General features: G+C 50.3%; 1 protein-coding gene across 1 annotated transcript in view; it reads right to left on the bottom strand.

Annotated features, from left to right (window-relative positions):
• The window catches only part of ZNHIT3 (zinc finger HIT-type containing 3), a 57,539-nt gene that overhangs the window by 29,039 nt on the left and 9,363 nt on the right, over positions 1-19,137 (bottom strand). Inside the window, exon 3 of the mRNA XM_083173186.1 lies at positions 12,111-12,191. Within this exon, the coding sequence (XP_083029312.1) occupies positions 12,111-12,191 (81 nt within the window). The remainder of the gene's footprint in view (positions 1-12,110; positions 12,192-19,137) is intronic.

Raw genomic sequence — 19,137 nt, 5'->3', positions numbered from 1 at the left:
TGTTTTTTAATTTCGGACAGGACAAGGGAGCGTTTAACCCGATCATTGAGACCCCTAACATTCCAGCCGAGTATGCGGAGCCCCGCTACTACATGTGGGGGAGACATAGTATAGGAGGGACAGAGGGAAGAAAGGAGGTGAGGGGGCCGTCACCCCGACCATAGCCGAGAAAACGGGTCTCAATAAGGTAGAGAAGCAAAAGGAATGAGGGGGATAAGAACCCAGAGGACGCCCCGTCCATCCCAGTACCGCCCAGGAAACAGTCGGTGAAAGGTAAGTTACAGCCCCACCCAGCGACTCTGTGGTCATATCGGTCCATGTAAATAAATCCTGTAGGAATAGAGTACAGTACCCACTTGCACAGCATTGCATTTAGAAAAATAATAAAATAAAAATATATCCAAAACAATTTAGGAGTAACAAAACCCCAACACCCAAGCCCACCCGGTATACCTAACATTAGATACACTTGGATCCCAGTTAACAGCTAACAACTAAAACTAGAATGACCCAACTAGCAAATTAACTGTGTAAACTAAGGGGTATAGAGACCAGTGGTCACCTATACGAGAAAGCTATTTCCTTGCATCTAGCTCCGTTATGGAATAGATATCCCGCACCATTTAAGAGAAAAGAGTACACTGAAGTAAGGGGGTGAAGACATCTGGAGTGTAGACTAAAGGAGTCATTATAGCGGATTAGGACAGAGAAGTCAAATGTCTCACTTTTAGTAGGTTAGAACCATCATGCTCAGTTCGGACGTTGCGGTCTGCGATCCAGCCACTGTTCAGCTTCTTGAGGGGAATTGAAGAAGTGGGTGTTGCCATCCGCCACCACCCTAAGGCGTGCTGGGAATAACATGGAATATTGGATTTGACGATGCCGTAGTTTCCTCTTGACCTGCAAAAACTGGGCCCTTGTCTTCTGGATGTCTGCTGCAAAGTCGGGGTATGCTGCCACAACCTGGTTGTCGATTTTGAGTGGGCCTCGTTCACGAGCCAGCCGGAGGACTGCATCCCTGTTCTTATAGTGCAGAAAGCGGGCAATGAAAGTGCGCGGGGGAGCGCCTGGTGGCGGAGCTCCAGTGGGCAGCCAGTGGGCCCTCTCCACAGTGAAGTGTCAGCTGAATTCGTCAGGTGAGAACATCTCAAGAAGCCATCTCTCAAGGAACCTCAGGAGGGAAGAACCCTCCGCCCGCTCCGTTAGGCCAACAAAACGCAGGCGCCCCTCCATGTCCGATATTTTAGATTTGACAGCTGTCATTTGTGTGGTGAGATCAGCCACTGCTGCTTTGAGAGGGTTAGTTGTATCTTCCAGGTCGGATAGTTGGTGTTCCGCTTCTCCAACCCTCTCCCTCACCTTTTGCATATTGTGGCGGATAAGGGAGATATCGGATTAAACCTGGCCGATTTTATCCATGACCCTCTGCTCGGTTGCTGCAATGGCCAGGAGGATCTGCTGGGTGGATTGGGCAGGGTTTTCAGAAGGGGGGGGGGGGGGGGAGTCTTCTCCCTCTCTAGAGCGCCGCGGGGAGCTGGGCTGTTGTGAGGTCTGTGATGAGGAAGGAGGCTGGGAACCCCGGACGTATTTCTCCAGCCTGGTCGCAGCGGATGCAGCACCGGTTTTCACCATGGCTAAGGGTGGTGATTGCGATGGGGGTGCAGTGCCTGGTACCGTGGGTTGAGATTGACAGAAACAAGAGTATAGGGTTGTAGGATCACTCCAGTACAGCATCAACGAGCAAAGGTTGGGTACGGTAGGGGGTATAGCCCCCAGGAAGGTATCCTAAGCAGCAAAGGCGCTCTGTCTCGAGTTGACCCAACCAGTGTCTGGTGTGGAGGGAGGCAGTGGTTCAGAGGCAATATCAATTAGTGTCAGAGTCACTGCAACAGAGGTTTACCCTCCAGACGTTAGTTGTAATAGGTATAGGGATCACAAAACAATATTAGAGAGTCTCAGAGTAGCTGCGGGAGAGGTTAACCCCTTAGGTGTCAGCTGTATGTTAAGGGAAGGTTCCCGAAGCAATATCAGAGGGCACAGCTTCAAGGTACCAGTGATTGATTGGGCAGGTGTCACAGTAGCAATATCAGAGAGCGCAGCTTCACTGTACCAGAGGTTGGTTAGGCAAGTGTCTCACTAGCAATATCTGAGAGCACAGAGCCACTCGGGAGTTGAACATACAGGTGTCTGCTGACCTGGAGGGGCCGAGTCAAAGAGGCAATATCAGGGAGTACAGGGTCACTTGTTTGGGGGTTAACCCTTTAGACGCCAACCGTCCTAGGTATCAGAATCACAAGGGTGTGATTAGCAGCCTGAGAGTCACTGGGATGTATAGGCCTCAATCAAGTGCTAGGTGCATTGGGAAGGAGGGACGCCAGGGGAAGACTGGATAGTGTGCAGGTATTGTTCAGGTCACTACTATCAGGCGAGGTTCTAGAGCTGGGCAGGGAGGCTGACCTCTGAGGGGGTACCGCAGCCGCCCGATGGATGTTAATGTGGGAGGCGCGGAGACCCCACGTCCAGTCGGCCGCTACCAGGCACTAATCGCCGAGCGGGGGGACAAGGCCACGTGTTCGCGTCAGGGCCGTGTGCTGGACCACTTCTGTAGAGTTGGGAGCAGAGCGGGCAGGAGGAGGGGGGTGTAGACTGCCAGGCCACAATGTTTAGCGAGGGGAGAGGCAACACAGGCTCGATCCCCGCCAGTCCAAGCCTCCAAGATGGCGGGGGCTGCTTCGCCCTGTCCGGGCAGGTGGGGAGAGCAGGTCACTCCGCTGCATGACACCGGGTTGTCCCTTGGGCAGTGGGAGGTATGACAGGCGGCGGCAGGGTGCTGTAGGCTGCTGATTCAGGTTGCTGGGAGAGGGGAGACACACAGGAGGCTCAATCCCCGGCGGCTCCGTCCCACAAAATGGCAGGGGCCGCGGCGTTCAGACCGTGGGGAGCAGCCCGCCTGATGATGGAATGCCGGGTCGCCGCAAGGGAGCAGGAGGCAGGGTGGGTAGCGGTAAGGTGTTGTAGACCGTGATCTGCAACAGGGGGGGGAGGCACTGCTGTCTCGCTCCCAAGCGTCTCAGTTCTCCAAGATGGCGGAGGCCGCGTCTCCCAGCCTGCGGCGCCGGATCACTTTCCCGGCAGCAGGAGGTAGGGCGGGCGGCGGCAAGGCAGTGCTGGCTGCCCGACGAGAGTATCTGCAGAGGGGAGAGGCACAGACGACTCGATCCCCGGCAGCCCCGGGTTCACCAAGATGGCGGAGGGTCGCGACGTTCAGCTGGTGCAGAGCAATCAAGGAGGTCTCCCCTTGGCAGCGTTAGTCAAGGCTGAAACTCCTCGAATCGTGGCGGCAGGTTCCAGGGAATAGGAAAGGTGCGGGATATAGGATATTTAAGAGGATTTATACGGAGCTCTGTGAGAATGCTGCCTCTCACATGCTTGGCCAAGCCACGACCCCTCCAATCCATTCTTAACGCTGCTGCTAGGCTCATCTTCCTCTCCTGCTGCTCTACCTCCGCCTCCCCCCTCTGTCTCTATCTTCACTGGCTCCCCATTCCTTTCCGAGTTCTCTTTAAACTCCTCACCACCACCTACAAGGCTCTCTCCTCCTCCACCGCTCCTTACCTCTCTTCACTGATCTCTATCCACACTCCCTCCCGTCCTCTTCGCTCCATCGCTGACCGCCGACTGACCTCTCACCTAATCACCTCCTCCCACTCCCGTGTCCAAGACTTCTCTCGCACTGCCCCCTGCACTGGAACAACCTCCCGCCACCCATCAGGCTTTCCGATTCCCTTACCTCCTTCAAGCGCTCCCTCAAAACCCACTTTTTTCGACATGCCTATCGCTCCTCCTAACCTCTTTTGATCCTCCTATCCTGCCTCCGTTCCTACTTATCCTATTGTTTTTCGTTCGTCCACCCACCTATTTTTAGTATGTTAACTCTTATGAGTAGGGTACTCCTTCCTCACGTGCTCACCCTACCTCACCTGTGCTCCTGTCCTGTTCTTCCCTTCCTCTACTTCATCTTCAGTCTCCTCGACAATTTTGACACCTACTTCTGAACTGATGCTGATTTTAGTTCTACCAGCTATACCCCTATTTATACTGTATTTTTCAACACACCCTGTACGTTACCTTGTAATTAGTTTTTTGTTTGCTATGTACGGCGCTGCGGACACTTTGCGGCGCCTTATAAATAAACCTACTACTACAGAGAGACAGAGGCACAGAGAGAATATATATATATATATATATATATATATATATATATATATATATATATATATATATATATATATATATATATATATATATATATATATATATACACATATATATATATATATACACACACACTAAAAATGATCATCCCTTAGGGCAGGCATGTCCAAACTATGGCCCTCCAGCTGTTGTGAAACTACAAGTCCCAGCATGCCTTGCCACAGTTTTGCTATTAAGGAAAGGTGATACTAGACATCCCAGCATGCCATGCCACAGTTTTACCTTTCCTTAATAGCAAAACTGTGGCAAGGCATGCTGGGACTTGTAGTTTCACAACAGCTGGAGGGCCATAGTTTGGACATGCCTGCCTAAGGGCAAACAGCAGATACGCTTGGGACCAAACCGGAATGTGAAGGTAGGCATCCTTCACATCTAGGGAGGCCAGGAACTCTCCTTCCTCCAAGCTTGCGATTACCGCCCACAATGATTCCATTCTGAATTAGAACGCCCTTAGGTCTTAGGATCAGTGGGGATGTAGAGGGGAGGAGCCAGTAACCCATCATGAAGAAAGTTATATGTGCCTGTCTCCTGCAGAGGACCCTCCACACCCCATCGTATTGAGACCCCAGTATCCCACATGGATGATCGAGAAAAACATGTTATTGTGAGTAAGATTCTCACATTGAAGCTCAGGGATGACCATGCAGGTTTCTCTTTATCAGAGGGTTAATACTTAACCAGATTAGAACAAAGTATTCAAAATGGGATAAAATATTTGATGGAGTAGAGTATTACCAGTATACTAGGGTTTCTAATGGTGATGATTACTAAAGATACTGTGTGCACTAATGTAACTTTTCACTTAATATTGTGTTAAAAATCCAGTTAGTTTTCAACAATGCCTTTTGTAAAATTGTGAGAACATTTCCAAAGGGCCCCCATACAAATTCCCCCTGAGCTTCCCATGAGGCTCATTTACGATTTGGCACTTGATGTGCCATTTTTATATGCGATTTATCGCATGTTAACTCCCGGGGAGCTGCAGAAACGGTCTGGGAGCAGGAAAGCCGGGTGTTACGCTGCCCTGGCCTGGGCACCAGGGACAGTACGAGTTCCAGACGGAGAGATGATAAGGCGTGAGCCCACAGCCGGGACCGCCGGTTAGGACGGCCACAGCGGGTCCTACACTCTCTCTGTTGAGTCCTCGAGGCAGATGGCAAACCCCTGCGGAGCTAGGCTTCACCTGTGGCCGCCGCGTTCGAAGGAGCGAGTTAAGCCCGCTCCGACCCCGATGCAGCCAGGTCTTATGTGGTGACAAGGGGTAAGCGATCGCCACGGGGAACACTCAAGAGGATAAGCTGACTACTGGACCTAACTGGAAACTGGCCCCTAACTGCCGGCACCAGGCCAAGACGGGGAGTGCGACCTAGTCGCAGACACCAGCGGATAGAAGGGAGTCCCCAAGAATACTCCAAAGGGACCGTGACTCCCAAAGCAGGGATCTGGAAGTACGGTGACACTCCTGCCTAAACAGAACACTGATGACAGACGGGGGCCAGGGAACACATACAAAAGACGGGGACAAGAATACAAAAGAAGATAACCAGGGACAGTCCCACGGAGGGGCTTAGCCACGGAGGGCCAGAGAACCAAAGAAGAAAAAGACCAGAGCTCCACTGGAGCACTTACGTGACCCACGGAAGATGGAGACAGTGGGTCCGCTGCAGGCTCACAGGCTGAGGGAGGAATACAGCAGAGGAGTCCGGTGAAGTACTGGAAACAAGGGATCCACAGGAAAACACAGCTGACAGGCTGGGAGACAGGGCAGGCTGCAATTGAGTTCTGCAGCCAGGAAAAAACTGGGACCAAGGACCCAGGGGACCGGAGATAAGAAGCTGATAGCAATGGGTGCGAAAAGCTATAACCGGCGTCTGTGCCCAGCAGACGCCGGCTATTTATTTAAACTTCGCACCGCCTGACTGACGTCAGGCGAGCGCGTCTCTGGCCGCCGGGCGGAAGCTCGGGGACGTTGCCTAGCAACGCCCCGACGCTTAGCCTCAGTGAGGCTTGGGACGCTGCCCGGCAACGTCCCCCGCCGCGTCAGATGACGCTGCGTCCGCAGCGTCAGATGACGCTGCACTCGCCGTCCGTCCGGGTGCAGGGATACCCGGACGGCGGCGTGCAACAGTACCCCCCCCTTGAGGAAGGGTTAACAACCCTTTCCCACCAGGTTTATCTGGGAATTGACGAAAAAAGGCCCTCCTAAGGTTGGGCGAGTGCAAGTCTCCATCGGAGACCCAGGACCTCTCTTCGGGACCAAATTCTCTCCAGTGTACCAGAAACTGCAAGGAACCTCTCACAAGCCGGGAATCGAGGATTTTTTCTACACGGAACTCCTGTTGCCCCTGCACCATCACAGGGGCGGAGCCATTCCTCAGTCTGCGAGGAAATCTCTGTGAGAACACCACTGGCTTAAGAAGCGAAGCATGAAAGGTACTCGAAATCCTGAGGGATTTAGGTAAAGCAAGACGGAATGCTACCGGATTAACCCTCCTGACAATCCGAAAAGGCCCAATGAACCGGGGCCCTAACCTTGCTGATGGTTGGTGAAGCTTTATATTACGGGTGGATAGCCACACCCAGTCACCAACTTTGAAAGAGCAAGGCCGTCTGGATTTGTCAGAGAATGCCTTCTCTCTGAAAGCAGCTTCTTTAAGGGCCAAGTGGACTTTCCTCCATATGACTTTGAGGCGAGAGGCAGCTGTCGAAGAAGAGCCAGAGGCATTCGGTCCCAGAGAATTAGCCCGTGGATGGAATCCGTAGACTGCAAAAAAGGGCGACGTTTTAGAGGCCGAATGATGTGCGTTATTATACGCAAATTCGGCCAAGGGCAGGAAACTAACACAGTCATTTTGGAGTTTGGAAACAAAGACCCTCAGATACTGTTTAAGAGACTGATTAAGACGCTCTGTTTGTCCATTGGCCTGTGGATGGAATGCGGAAGTAAGACTGATCTTCACCTTCAAGGCAGCACAGAACATTCTCCAAAACTGAGCCACAAACTGTGGACCCCGGTCGGACACAATATCACTGGGAAATCCGTGCAGACGAAAAATGTGTTGAAGGAATAGCGTGGCCAGTTCTTTAGCCGAGGGTAACTGCCTTAAAGCCACGAAATGCGCCATCTTAGAAAATCTATCGATGACGACCCAAATGACTTGACAGTGTGATGAGACTGGAAGACCCACAATAAAATCCATGGCCAGATGGGACCAAGGCCTGCCTGGAACGGACAAAGGCAACAACTCTCCCAATGGTCGAGAACGAGGAACTTTATGTCGGGCACACTCCGGACAAGACAAGACAAAGTCCTTGCTGTCCCTGGCCATCCCTGGCCACCAGACCACTCGGGATAATAAAGCAAGGGTTTTATATACTCCTGGGTGATCCGAAATCTTAGTATCATGGCATTCTGCCAACACTCTGCGTCTCAATGAAGGAGGAACAAACAGTTTATTCTCCGGAGTTTGGGCTGGAGCTTGCCCTTGAGCTTGCCGGAGAAGACCCTCCAAGGTCTGGCTAACTCCGGCATGGATACAGGATGAAGGAATGATGGACCCAGACTTGATCCCACCCTCTTGTTGGGGAACAAAACATCTGGAAAGGGCGTCTGCCCTAATGTTTTTCGATCCAGGGACATAAGAAATAATTAAATTAAATCTCATAAAGAAGAGTGCCCACCGGGCTTGGCGAGCGTTCAGTCTTTTGGCTGATTCAATGTATTGTAGATTCTTATGATCGGTTAAGACCAGAATCTGATGAACAGCTCCTTCCAGCCACTGACGCCATTCATCAAAGGCCCACTTAATGGCAAGTAACTCCCTGTTGCCCACATCATAATTGGACTCAGCTTGAGAAAATTTTCTGGACATGTAGGCACAGGGGTGGAATTGTGAAGACTCCGGATCTCTCTGAGAGAGAACCGCCCCGGCCCCAACTTCGGAGGCGTCGACTTCCACCACAAATGGCAGCTCAGGGTTAGGATGTCTAAGAACTGGAGCCGAGATGAAGGCTTGCTTCGAGGTCTTGAAAGCCTGTTCTACCTGAGGAGACCATGCTGATGGATCCGCAATTTTCTTGGTCAACGCCACCAAGGGTGCCACAATTGAAGAAAAGGCATGAATGAATCGCCTATAATAATTGGCGAACCCAAGAAATCGCTGGACTGCTTTTAAATTGGTGGGTCGCACCCAATCTAAAATGGCTTGTAATTTCTTGGGGTCCATTTGGAACCCTTGTGAAGAAATTATATATCCCAAGAAAGACACCTGGGTCACCTCAAATTCGCATTTCTCTAATTTAGCGAATAACTGATTCTCGCGTAATTTTTGAAGAACCTGACGAACTTGTGTCCTATGCGAGTCCAAGTCTTGGGAAAAAATTAAAATATCATCTAAATAGACAACCACGAATTTGCCCAAGAATTCCCGAAGGACATCGTTAATAAAATCCTGAAAAACGGCTGGGGCATTGGATAACCCGAACGGCATTACCAGGTACTCATAGTGCCCAGTCTGAGTACTGAATGCCGTTTTCCACTCGTCCCCTTCCAGGATTCTTATGAGGTTATAAGCCCCCCTAAGGTCAATTTTAGAAAAAATGGTAGCGGAACGTAGTTGGTCAAACAGCACCGTAATTAAAGGAAGAGGATAGGTGTTTTTCACCGTAATTTTATTAAGGGCACGGAAATCTATGCACGGCCTCAACGAACCATCCTTCTTTTCCACAAAGAAGAAGCCGGCGCTGAGCGGAGATTTAGAGGGCCGAATAAACCCCTTGGACAAACTTTCTTGGATGTAGTCATCCATGGCCTTTGTCTCCGGGAGAGACAATGCATAAAGTCTACTCTTGGGCAATGGCGCGTTGGGGACCAATTGGATGGCACAGTCGTATGGCCGATGTGGAGGTAAACTGTCGGCCTTACCCTTTGAAAACACGTCTGCGTAATCCCGGTAGGGAATGGGAATCCCCGCTAAAGAGGTGGATTTCACAGGGAGCAAAATATGAAGGCACTTCTGGTGACAATTGGGGTTCCACTGGGTAATCTCCCCAAGGCGCCAATCAATGATGGGATTGTGTTTTCTCAACCAGGGGAAACCCAACACGATGGGTACCGAAGGACATGAGGTTAACAAGAAAGTGATCTCCTCCTGGTGAAATAGACCAATGGTCAACTGTATGGGTGGAGTCTAAAAAGTAACGGCCCCATTGGACAGAACCCCACCATCTAAGCCCCGTAAGGTAATGGGGATAGGAAGCTGGAGTTGCGGAATCCCCAAACTCTGGGCGAGGGAAGAGTCCAAGAAATTACCAGCCACGCCGCTGTCAATAAATACTGGCCCCGAAAAATTACCCCCTTGAAAGGAAATATGCCCCAGGATTAGTAATGAATCTAGAGAGGAAAAGAGCTGGAGGCCAAAGTGAACCCTCTCTTCGTTCACTTGGCCCGGCCTTTTACTGGCCTATTGGGGCAATTTCTTAAGATGTGACCCTTACAGCCACAGTATAAACACAGACCTGAACTTAATCGACGAGCCCTTTCTTCCGGGGAAATGCGAGCTGCCCCAAGTTGCATGGGCTCCTCACTTTCCTCAGGGGTCATCGGAACATAGGGAACCACCCGAGTGAGCGAGCCCCATTCCGACCTCCGCTCACAGAGGCGACGGTCAATTTTAATGGCTAATTCCATTAACTTGTCCAATGTTTTAGGTGCCGGGTATTGAATGAGGCAATCCTTAATCTCATCGGAAAGACCGCAACGAAACTGACTGCGTAATGCAGGGTCGTTCCACCCGCAATCATTCGCCCATCGGCGGAACTCGGTACAATAAACCTCGACTGGGTCTTTCCCTTGCCTAAGGGCTCTAAGATGGGTCTCTGCTGAGGCTTCACGGTCAGGATCATCATACAACAACCCGAGAGAACTAAAGAAACTGTCTACGGAAGCCAGGGCTGGGCTGTCCGAAGGCAATCCAAAGGCCCAGGTCTGGGGGTCACCCTGGAGCAAAGAGATGACTAGTCCAATACGCTGGGCCTCGGATGAGAAGGAGCGTGTTTTGAGCCGAAAATACAACTTGCAACTCTCACGAAAATTAAAAAAGGTTTTGCGGTCTCCAGAGAACCGATCAGGCAAGTTCATTTTGGGATCTGAACCCCCTGAGTCTGGAGGTCGCGACCTCTGCTCTTGGGACGCTACCTTCAGGGACAATTCCCGGACCATCTGAGTTAGCCCTTGAAGCTGATCAGAAAACGTCTGAGACGGGGTACTCATAATAACAAACGACACAAATAACTACCCCTCCAGGTATTTGACAGGGGAGACCTGTCTTTATTCTGGCCGGTTATAATGTTACGCTGCCCTGGCCTGGGCACCAGGGACAGTACGGGTTCCAGACGGAGAGATGATAAGGCGTGAGCCCACAGCCGGGACCGCCGGTTAGGACGGCCACAGCGGGTCCTACACTCTCTCTGTTGAGTCCCCGAGGCAGATGGCAAACCCCTGCGGAGCTAGGCTTCACCTGTGGCCGCCGCGTTCGAAGGAGCGAGTTAAGCCCGCTCCGACCCCGATGCAGCCAGGTCTTATGTGGTGACAAGGGGTAAGCGATCGCCACGGGGAACACTCAAGAGGATAAGCTGACTACTGGACCTAACTGGAAACTGGCCCCTAACTGCCGGCACCAGGCCAAGACGGGGAGTGCGACCTAGTCGCAGACACCAGCGGATAGAAGGGAGTCCCCAAGAATACTCCAAAGGGACCGTGACTCCCAAAGCAGGGATCTGGAAGTACGGTGACACTCCTGCCTAAACAGAACACTGATGACAGACGGGGGCCAGGGAACACATACAAAAGACGGGGACAAGAATACAAAAGAAGATAACCAGGGACAGTCCCACGGAGGGGCTTAGCCACGGAGGGCCAGAGAACCAAAGAAGAAAAAGACCAGAGCTCCACTGGAGCACTTACGTGACCCACGGAAGATGGAGACAGTGGGTCCGCTGCAGGCTCACAGGCTCACAGGCTGAGGGAGGAATACAGCAGAGGAGTCCGGTGAAGTACTGGAAACAAGGGATCCACAGGAAAACACAGCTGACCGGCTGGGAGACAGGGCAGGCTGCAATGGAGTTCTGCAGCCAGGAAAAAACTGGGACCAAGGACCCAGGGGACCGGAGATAAGAAGCTGATAGCAATGGGTGCAAAAAGCTATAACCGGCGTCTGTGCCCAGCAGACGCCGGCTATTTATTTAAACTTCGCGCCGCCTGACTGACGTCAGGCGAGCGCGTCTCTGGCCGCCGGGCGGAAGCTCGGGGACGTTGCCTAGCAACGCCCCGACGCTTAGCCTCAGAGTGAGGCTTGGGACGCTGCACTCGCCGTCCGTCCGGGTGCAGGGATACCCGGACGGCGGCGTGCAACACCGGGCTTGACAGCAGTCATTTTTTCAAAAGACTGTCCGGGTGCTCATTGGCTGAGAGAATTCTCAGCCAATGAGGCTGACCAGTTTAAAAAAAAAAAAAAAAAAAATAAATTTAATTCTGCTGCTGCCCCTGCCCGCCACTACCAGCCCCAGCACATCGGTGTGTGCCAGTGGTCCTTTGCCGCTGGCACACACCAACGAATCGGACCCAATACATCATGGATACTTTTAAGCAATGTGCCGTTCATGGGTCCGATCTGATTGAATCTCTAGCAGGTTCAATCTGTAGGGTCCGACCCGATGCACAAATATTACTAGTGTATGGGTGCCTAAAGTTTCAGATCTCTGGTAGCAAAAATCAGTACAAAACAGATCAGGGACACAGAAAAGAGGACTTCAATATTAGGTATCATTCTTCATACCTTTCCTGTCAAATTGCTGATAACTTCTGATAGCTAGTTGAGCTGCAGATTCGTCTGGGGCTTCTTTTGGTGTACACTCCTCTATAAAATAAAAATTCACATTATTGTTAGAAAGTATGCAAAACAAAAAATCTATTTCAGGTAAAAAAATAAAAACAAGGAATCAAAGAACTGCTACCAACATCTATATACCCCCAAAAGCCCAAAGTAATGGCGACCTGAACAGTTTTATAACAAATGAAGGCAAAGCCAAATAAAACAAATCAAGATGCTTCAAGCCACACAACATCCAGCTGAGACTGAAAACTGATTTACAATCTTACAAACAACCACAATTTATATAATGAGATGCATGATTTGTTTAATCGTGACCCAATAAACTCATTTTGTGTCGGAGCAGTTGTTGGCGCTTCTATGGGTTACTGACAGATGATTTTTCCAGCCACAACACTACAGAAATATTAAACCACACTCAGCAGGCTCATGGCTGTGTAGGCCCAACAGCAATCTTAGAACACAAAGGAAGGAACCATAATGCTACAAATACATTCATAAAAAAAGATACTACAGATGGAGCCCCTCTCATTGTTTCCGCCAGCTCGCCATGGCGAAGGTTTTGGTGATCAACTTTTCTTCTTGTGCGCCAAGGTGTGTGGATGCATGCCATACAATACATAATCGCCACAACTGGGTGGCTAATGCTCCATCAATCTTGCAGTGGATTGATAGCCTATGGAACCCTGCCATTCACCAAGAATGGCAGTTCACGTAGCCGATGCGGAATATTGTGAACACAAGATTCTCATTCTCGGGGAATGGAATTATGGCTCTCATGAGCAGTGGCTGCTATCACCAGTTGGCGTAGATCAGTGGATAACTGTGCCGCTGTACACACTGGAAAACGGTGTTTGATTAGTCTCAATTTTTTTTTTTTTAAATTGAAACATTTATGAAAGTTATATTTAATAAAACTTGGCACCCACACAAACAAAAAACAGTTTTTCAGAAAAGCCCTTTATTGCGACTACATGCGCAAGTACCATAGAGCATGCCGCCTAATGTTTAGTACTATTCATTACGCATACGGTGTCTGTATAATGCCTTCCCTCAGCCAGATCAACTGTACATTGCATTATCAGTGAAAAGTCTTCCAGGGAAGAGGGAAGGGAGGCCGGGGATTGGGTTGGGCTGAATACAGTACTTTCAACACTAATCCACATAGGGAGTGTCTGAGATGCAGTACCGTCTCATGTTTCTGGAATGGCGTTATGGCTGCCTCTGAATGGGAGCATTCTCTACATACACATCACCAAGTGGCATAGTCTAGTTGGTAACTGCACCGCTCTACACACTTGAAACCAGTGTTCGCTTACTGTCCTTTTTTTTATTTTTATTGAAACCGTAATGAAAGTTATATTTAACCCCTTGGGTGGTATGACCGGAAAGTTTCCCGGTTCAGCTGCGCTGCAGCAGCGGGCTGTCCCGGAAAGTTTCTGGGCATACCACTAATATGCAATAGGTGGGTGCCAGTGGTGTGAACCACTGGCGCACCACCTCTAGAGCCCCTCATCACCTCTGCTCCGGCGATCATATGCCAGAGCTCCCCTGCCATTCACTTTACAGCAGTGACGTAGGCGGCAGGCTCAGGAGTTCAGTCGCCCGAATCCTCCAGAGCCGCCGAGAACATCCCATAGCCTGCCGCTTGTGGTCACTGCTGTGACTGACGGCTGCGGCAGGGGAGCTCCGGCGTGCAATCTGTGGTGGGTTTTGCTGGGGCAGGTATGTCCTGCCCCAACAAAACCCACCACTCAAGGGGTTAATAAAACTAGGCACACAAATTTTTGTTTTCATAAAAGCCTTTTTGTGCGACTCCATGCAGCAAGAACCACAGCATTTGTTACAGAGTCAGTAGGTGTAAAAGCATGCTAACATACTGTAGCATTGCTATAGCTTAACCCTATGGATAAATTAAAATGAGCTTAAAGCTTAATTTCTCTGGTTTTGCTGGAGGAGACTTTTATCTACCAGAGGATATGAAACCTAAGTTTCTGAGACCCCCAAAAGGCTAACTGCAAGCGTCAGAACCCATGGTGGGTCTTAATTAATGGGTCCATTGTAGTCTATGGGGAAAAAGGTGTCCACTTTGCACCAAGATATTTCTGGTTCTATGTGTCCTAGAGACTTACCATATGAAAGAGCAGACTCTTGGCTTTCAGAGCTGACTGACTAGTAGTGACTCTGCATCCAGGGAGCTATCACTGGAATGCGGGGGGTGACTGAGGAATCCTGCTCTCTAGTGGGTCAGCTCCTGCTAGGTGCTCAGCTTCTTGTTTCACAGCAGGTGCACCCAAACCTGGGCAGTGGTGTGAGTAGGGGACAGGAGCTGCAGGTTGATCATTAGACTTGGAGGCAATTTACAGTGTTCACACTGCTCTATTCTTAGTGAACAAAGCCAGTCTCCCAGGGGAGGGGGAAAGTGAATAAGAAGTGGGAGTGGGCAGCATCTCATTAGGCTAAAAGATGACAATGGGGAAGTTGTGCGAGTCCATGGGGAAGTCCCATAGTTAATACGGCCAATGAGCTGCTGGATGGAAAGATAATGGGTCCGGGGATGGTCACATGCAGGAGAGCTCTGTGTGTTCCATCCACGGAGCTCCCATCCCCGGCCCATGGAGAAGGTGCGGGTGGTGGCGGGGAGACGGAGGAGTCTCCCCGCCCGGCGCTGTGAACATGGAGGGGGAGACTGACAGACTGGAGAGCAGGGAGGGGGAGACGGACAGCACCCAGATGACGACTGATGCTGCTGTTCCTCGTGCCAACTGGACCCCGGCCGCCGCAGCAGAGATGGAGCCCCGGCCCCAGTGGAGGATCCGGGCCTACAGAGAGGACCCTGGCCTGCAGCGGATGATCCCGGCCCGGCACTTGCGGAGGAGAATCCAAGCAGGCAGACCCTGGCTGGGAGCCCTGGGGAGCCCGTCCGGCCCCTCGGATCTCTGGATGAACGTGGTGCCCGGGAGAAGGTATGGCTCCACTAGCTTTGGCCACAGGCCTGACTGTCTATCCCAGGCCCGTGGCCTAACTATAAGAACAATAATCGGGCGCAATGACACTACTTATGCTCCGCTAATTAGTCTCTATACCAATTTGTGTTGGTTTCTATGTAAAGAATATTATGGCTGCTCCCAAAGGCAATTCTGGAGATTGCCACTTGAAAATTGAGAATTTAGTTGGGAGTTAACAATCAGTTAGCTTTATGTATAGGAATATACTATAATATTACTGTTATGATCCGGTTGCCACCCCTATCTCCGTTGCCTCAAATCGGGATTGGCGGACGTGTGCAAAGAGCTAGACTTCACCAATAATAGCCGCGTTCGAGGGAGCCAGTTAGTCCGGCTCCCAACCCCGATGCCACCTGGTCTTATGAGAGGACAACACGACCGCCAAGGCCAACAGAGAGCAAGGGCACAGCTAACTACACCTACAGAAGGCAAGGGGACCCCGGACGCCTGGCGTGTACTACCCCTGGGGAACACTACCCAATAATACGGAATAGATCCAGGGAAGTATGACTAAACGTAACAATACGTGAAGATGGTAATAAATGTAAATGGAGAACAAGGAAGCAACAATGCTACGAAGATGGGATGCTATCACAACAACTGAGGGCAACAATGCCGAGATGGAATATAAAGACAAAAGATATAACTGGCAGCAATGCTTCCAACCAGGTGGAATATGGGACTAGAAAGCACTGGCAACCAGGTCCTCTGATGACACTTATCTGTAGCCGGACACGGGTAAACGGGACACGGCACGAGGAACAGCACGAGGCACGGCACAGAACGGAACGGCACAGCACTGCAGAGTACTTCTGGAACCAGGAACACCAAGGCACACTCAGGTATGACCAAAGCTATAACCGGCGTCTGTTCCCAGCAGACGCCGGCTATTTATTTGAATCTGCCGCCTGTGATTGTGCTGACGTCAGCTGCGCTGACGCCGCACGCTGCCTGGAGACTCGAGAGCGTTGCCCAGCAACGCCCCGACGTCCAGCAGCCGGAACTATAGAGCCGGAAGCTCGGGGCGTTGCTAGGCAATGCCCCCGACGCTCCATCTCCGCCGCCCGTCCCGGACGTGACATCACGCAGAGGCGCTCTGGGACGGCGGCGGCTGACAGTACCCCCCCCTTGAGGAGAGGTCAACCGACCTCCAAATCCTGGCTTCAACGGATTTTGCCTATGAAATAATTCTTTTAAGGATGGGGCGTGAAGGTCCTTGTCCGGGACCCAGGACCTTTCCTCAGGTCCATAGCCCTTCCAATGGACTAGAAAGAACAACCTCCCGCGAGTGATTCTCGAATCAAGAATACTATCGATCACAAACTCCTTGATGCTTTGCCGAATTACTGGGGCCGGCCTGTAAGCACGTGGCCGATGGGCAGGTTTAAGTAATGAGGCATGGAACGTGGGATTGACCTTCAGAGAGCGTGGAATCTGGAGTCGAAAGGCCACAGGATTGATCCTCCTAATGATCCTGTAGGGACCGATAAAGCGAGGACCCAACTTCTTGGATGCCTGATGGATATTAATATTCCTGGTGGATAGCCACACCCAGTCTCCGACTTTAAATGAACAAGGTCTCCTGTGACGGTCGGAGAAGCGCCTTGCGGCCGTGGTCGCAGAGAGGAGAGCCCTACGGACCATAGCCCAGATACTCCTCCTACTGGTCACCCACCTGGGATTACCTGTTCTGGCGGGAACAGGATCAAACGAATTAGCCCGAGGGTGGAAACCATAGTTACAAAAAAATGGAGACATCTTGGTGGCAGAATGCCAGCCATTGTTATAGGCAAATTCTGCGAATGGCAGATTTTCCACCCAATCCTGTTGGGACTTTGATACGTAACACCGCAGGAACTGCTCGAGTGTCTGATTCACACGTTCCGTCTGCCCATTAGATTGTGGGTGATAGGCCGAAGATGGACTGAGCTTAATCTGTAACGCAGAACAAATAGACCTCCAAAACTTGGCCACAAATTGAACGCCCCTATCTGAGACAATATCAGTAGGAAGACCATGCAAGCGAAAAATATGGCATAAAAACAAAGAGGCCAACCTTTCCGATGGACTGAGCTTAATCTGTAACGCAGAACAAATAGACCTCCAAAACTTGGCCACAAATTGAACGCCCCTATCTGAGACAATATCAGTAGGAAGACCATGCAAGCGAAAAATATGGCATAAAAACAAAGAGGCCAACCTTTCCGCGGAAGGTAAACCAGTCAAGGGGACAAAATGTGCCATCTTACTGAATCGGTCTACCACCACCCAGATGGAATCACAACCCCTGGATAGTGGTAAATCAGTTATAAAATCCATGGAAATGTGTGACCATGGCCTCCGGGATATCGACAAGGGAACCAACTGACCAATGGGCGAAGAACGGGGAGTCTTATTCCTGGCACAAACGTCGCAGGCAGACACCCATTCCTTGACATCTCTCCTCATGGTGGACCACCAGACAGCTCTTGATAACAAAGATAACGTTTTATCACTGCCGGGATGACCCGCTGATTTACATTGATGAAACTCCAAAAAAAATTTTTTGCGGAGCTCAAAAGGTACAAAGAGTATACCCTCTGGCACGGCCTTAGGAGCCGAAGCTTGTGCCAACATGACTTGATCCAGAAGGCTATGCGTAACCCCAGCAATAATACAAGAGGCAGGAATAATAGACTCTGGTTGTAAATGCGGTTCTTGGACAGCGGAAAAACTTCTCGAAAGAGCATCAGCAACGACATTTTTTGACCCTGGCCTATAAGTGATAATGAAATTAAATCGGGCAAAAAATAATGTCCACCTAGCCTGCCTAGCATTGACTCTCTTGGCTGATTGGAGATATGCCAGATTTTTATGATCCGTTATGATGGTAACCTGGAACCTAGCCCCCTCCAGCCAATGTCGCCATTCCTCTAAGGCTGCTTTAATGGCGAGAAGCTCCCGATTGCCGACATCATAATTACATTCCGCTGAGGAAAATTTCCGAGAAAAAAAAAGCACAAGGATGTAAGAACCCGACCTGCCTATCCACCTGTGAGAGGACTGCCCCAATCCCTACTTCTGAGGCATCTACTTCCATGACAAAGGGTAATTCAGGATTGGGATGCCTCAACACCCCGGCGGAAAGAAAGGCTGCCTTCAACTTAATAAAGGCGTTAACAGCGGCCTCGGACCAGACCGAAGGATTGGCGTCCTTCTTGGTTAACGCAACAATGGGGGCTACAATATCAGAGAAGAATGGAATAAATCTCCTATAATAGTTAGCAAACCCCAAAAACCTTTGAGTGGACTTGAGGTTAGATGGTTGAACCCAATCCTTAATGGCCTGAAGCTTTACTGGGTCCATTTGAAAACCCCGAGGGGAAATAATGTAACCCAGGAAAGAAATGCTCTCCACCTCGAACTCGCATTTCTCCAACTTAGCATACAAATTGTTCTCCCTCAATTTTTTTAGAACTGCGCATACATGCAAGCGGTGTTGCTCCAGTGATGGGGAGAAGATCAAAATATCATCCAGATACACTACGACAAAAACTCCCAGAAACTCCCTTAAGACGTCATTAATAAAATCCTGGAACACTGCAGGTGCATTAGCGAGACCAAAGGGCATAACCAAATACTCATAATGTCCCGAATGCGTATTAAACGCAGTTTTCCACTCATCACCGGCTTTAATGCGGATTAAATTGTACGCCCCTCTCAAATCAATTTTAGAAAAAATGGATGCTTTACGAAGCTGATCGAAGAGGACAGATATGAGTGGAAGAGGATACGAATTCTTTACTGTAATGGCATTGAGCTGCCTAAAATCAATGCACGGGCGAAGGGAGCCGTCCTTTTTCCCCACGAAAAAAAACCCGGCTCCGACGGGTGACTTTGAGGGCCTAATGAACCCTTTCTTAAGGTTTTCCTCAATATATTCCTCCATCGCCTTCTCCTCAGGAAGGGACAAGGAGTATAGTCGC

This window comes from Crinia signifera, chromosome 2, assembly GCF_055691185.1.
Source record: "Crinia signifera chromosome 2, ASM5569118v1, whole genome shotgun sequence".
Classification (NCBI taxonomy): domain Eukaryota; kingdom Metazoa; phylum Chordata; class Amphibia; order Anura; family Myobatrachidae; genus Crinia; species Crinia signifera.
This window is presented reverse-complemented; position numbering and strand designations above follow the sequence as displayed.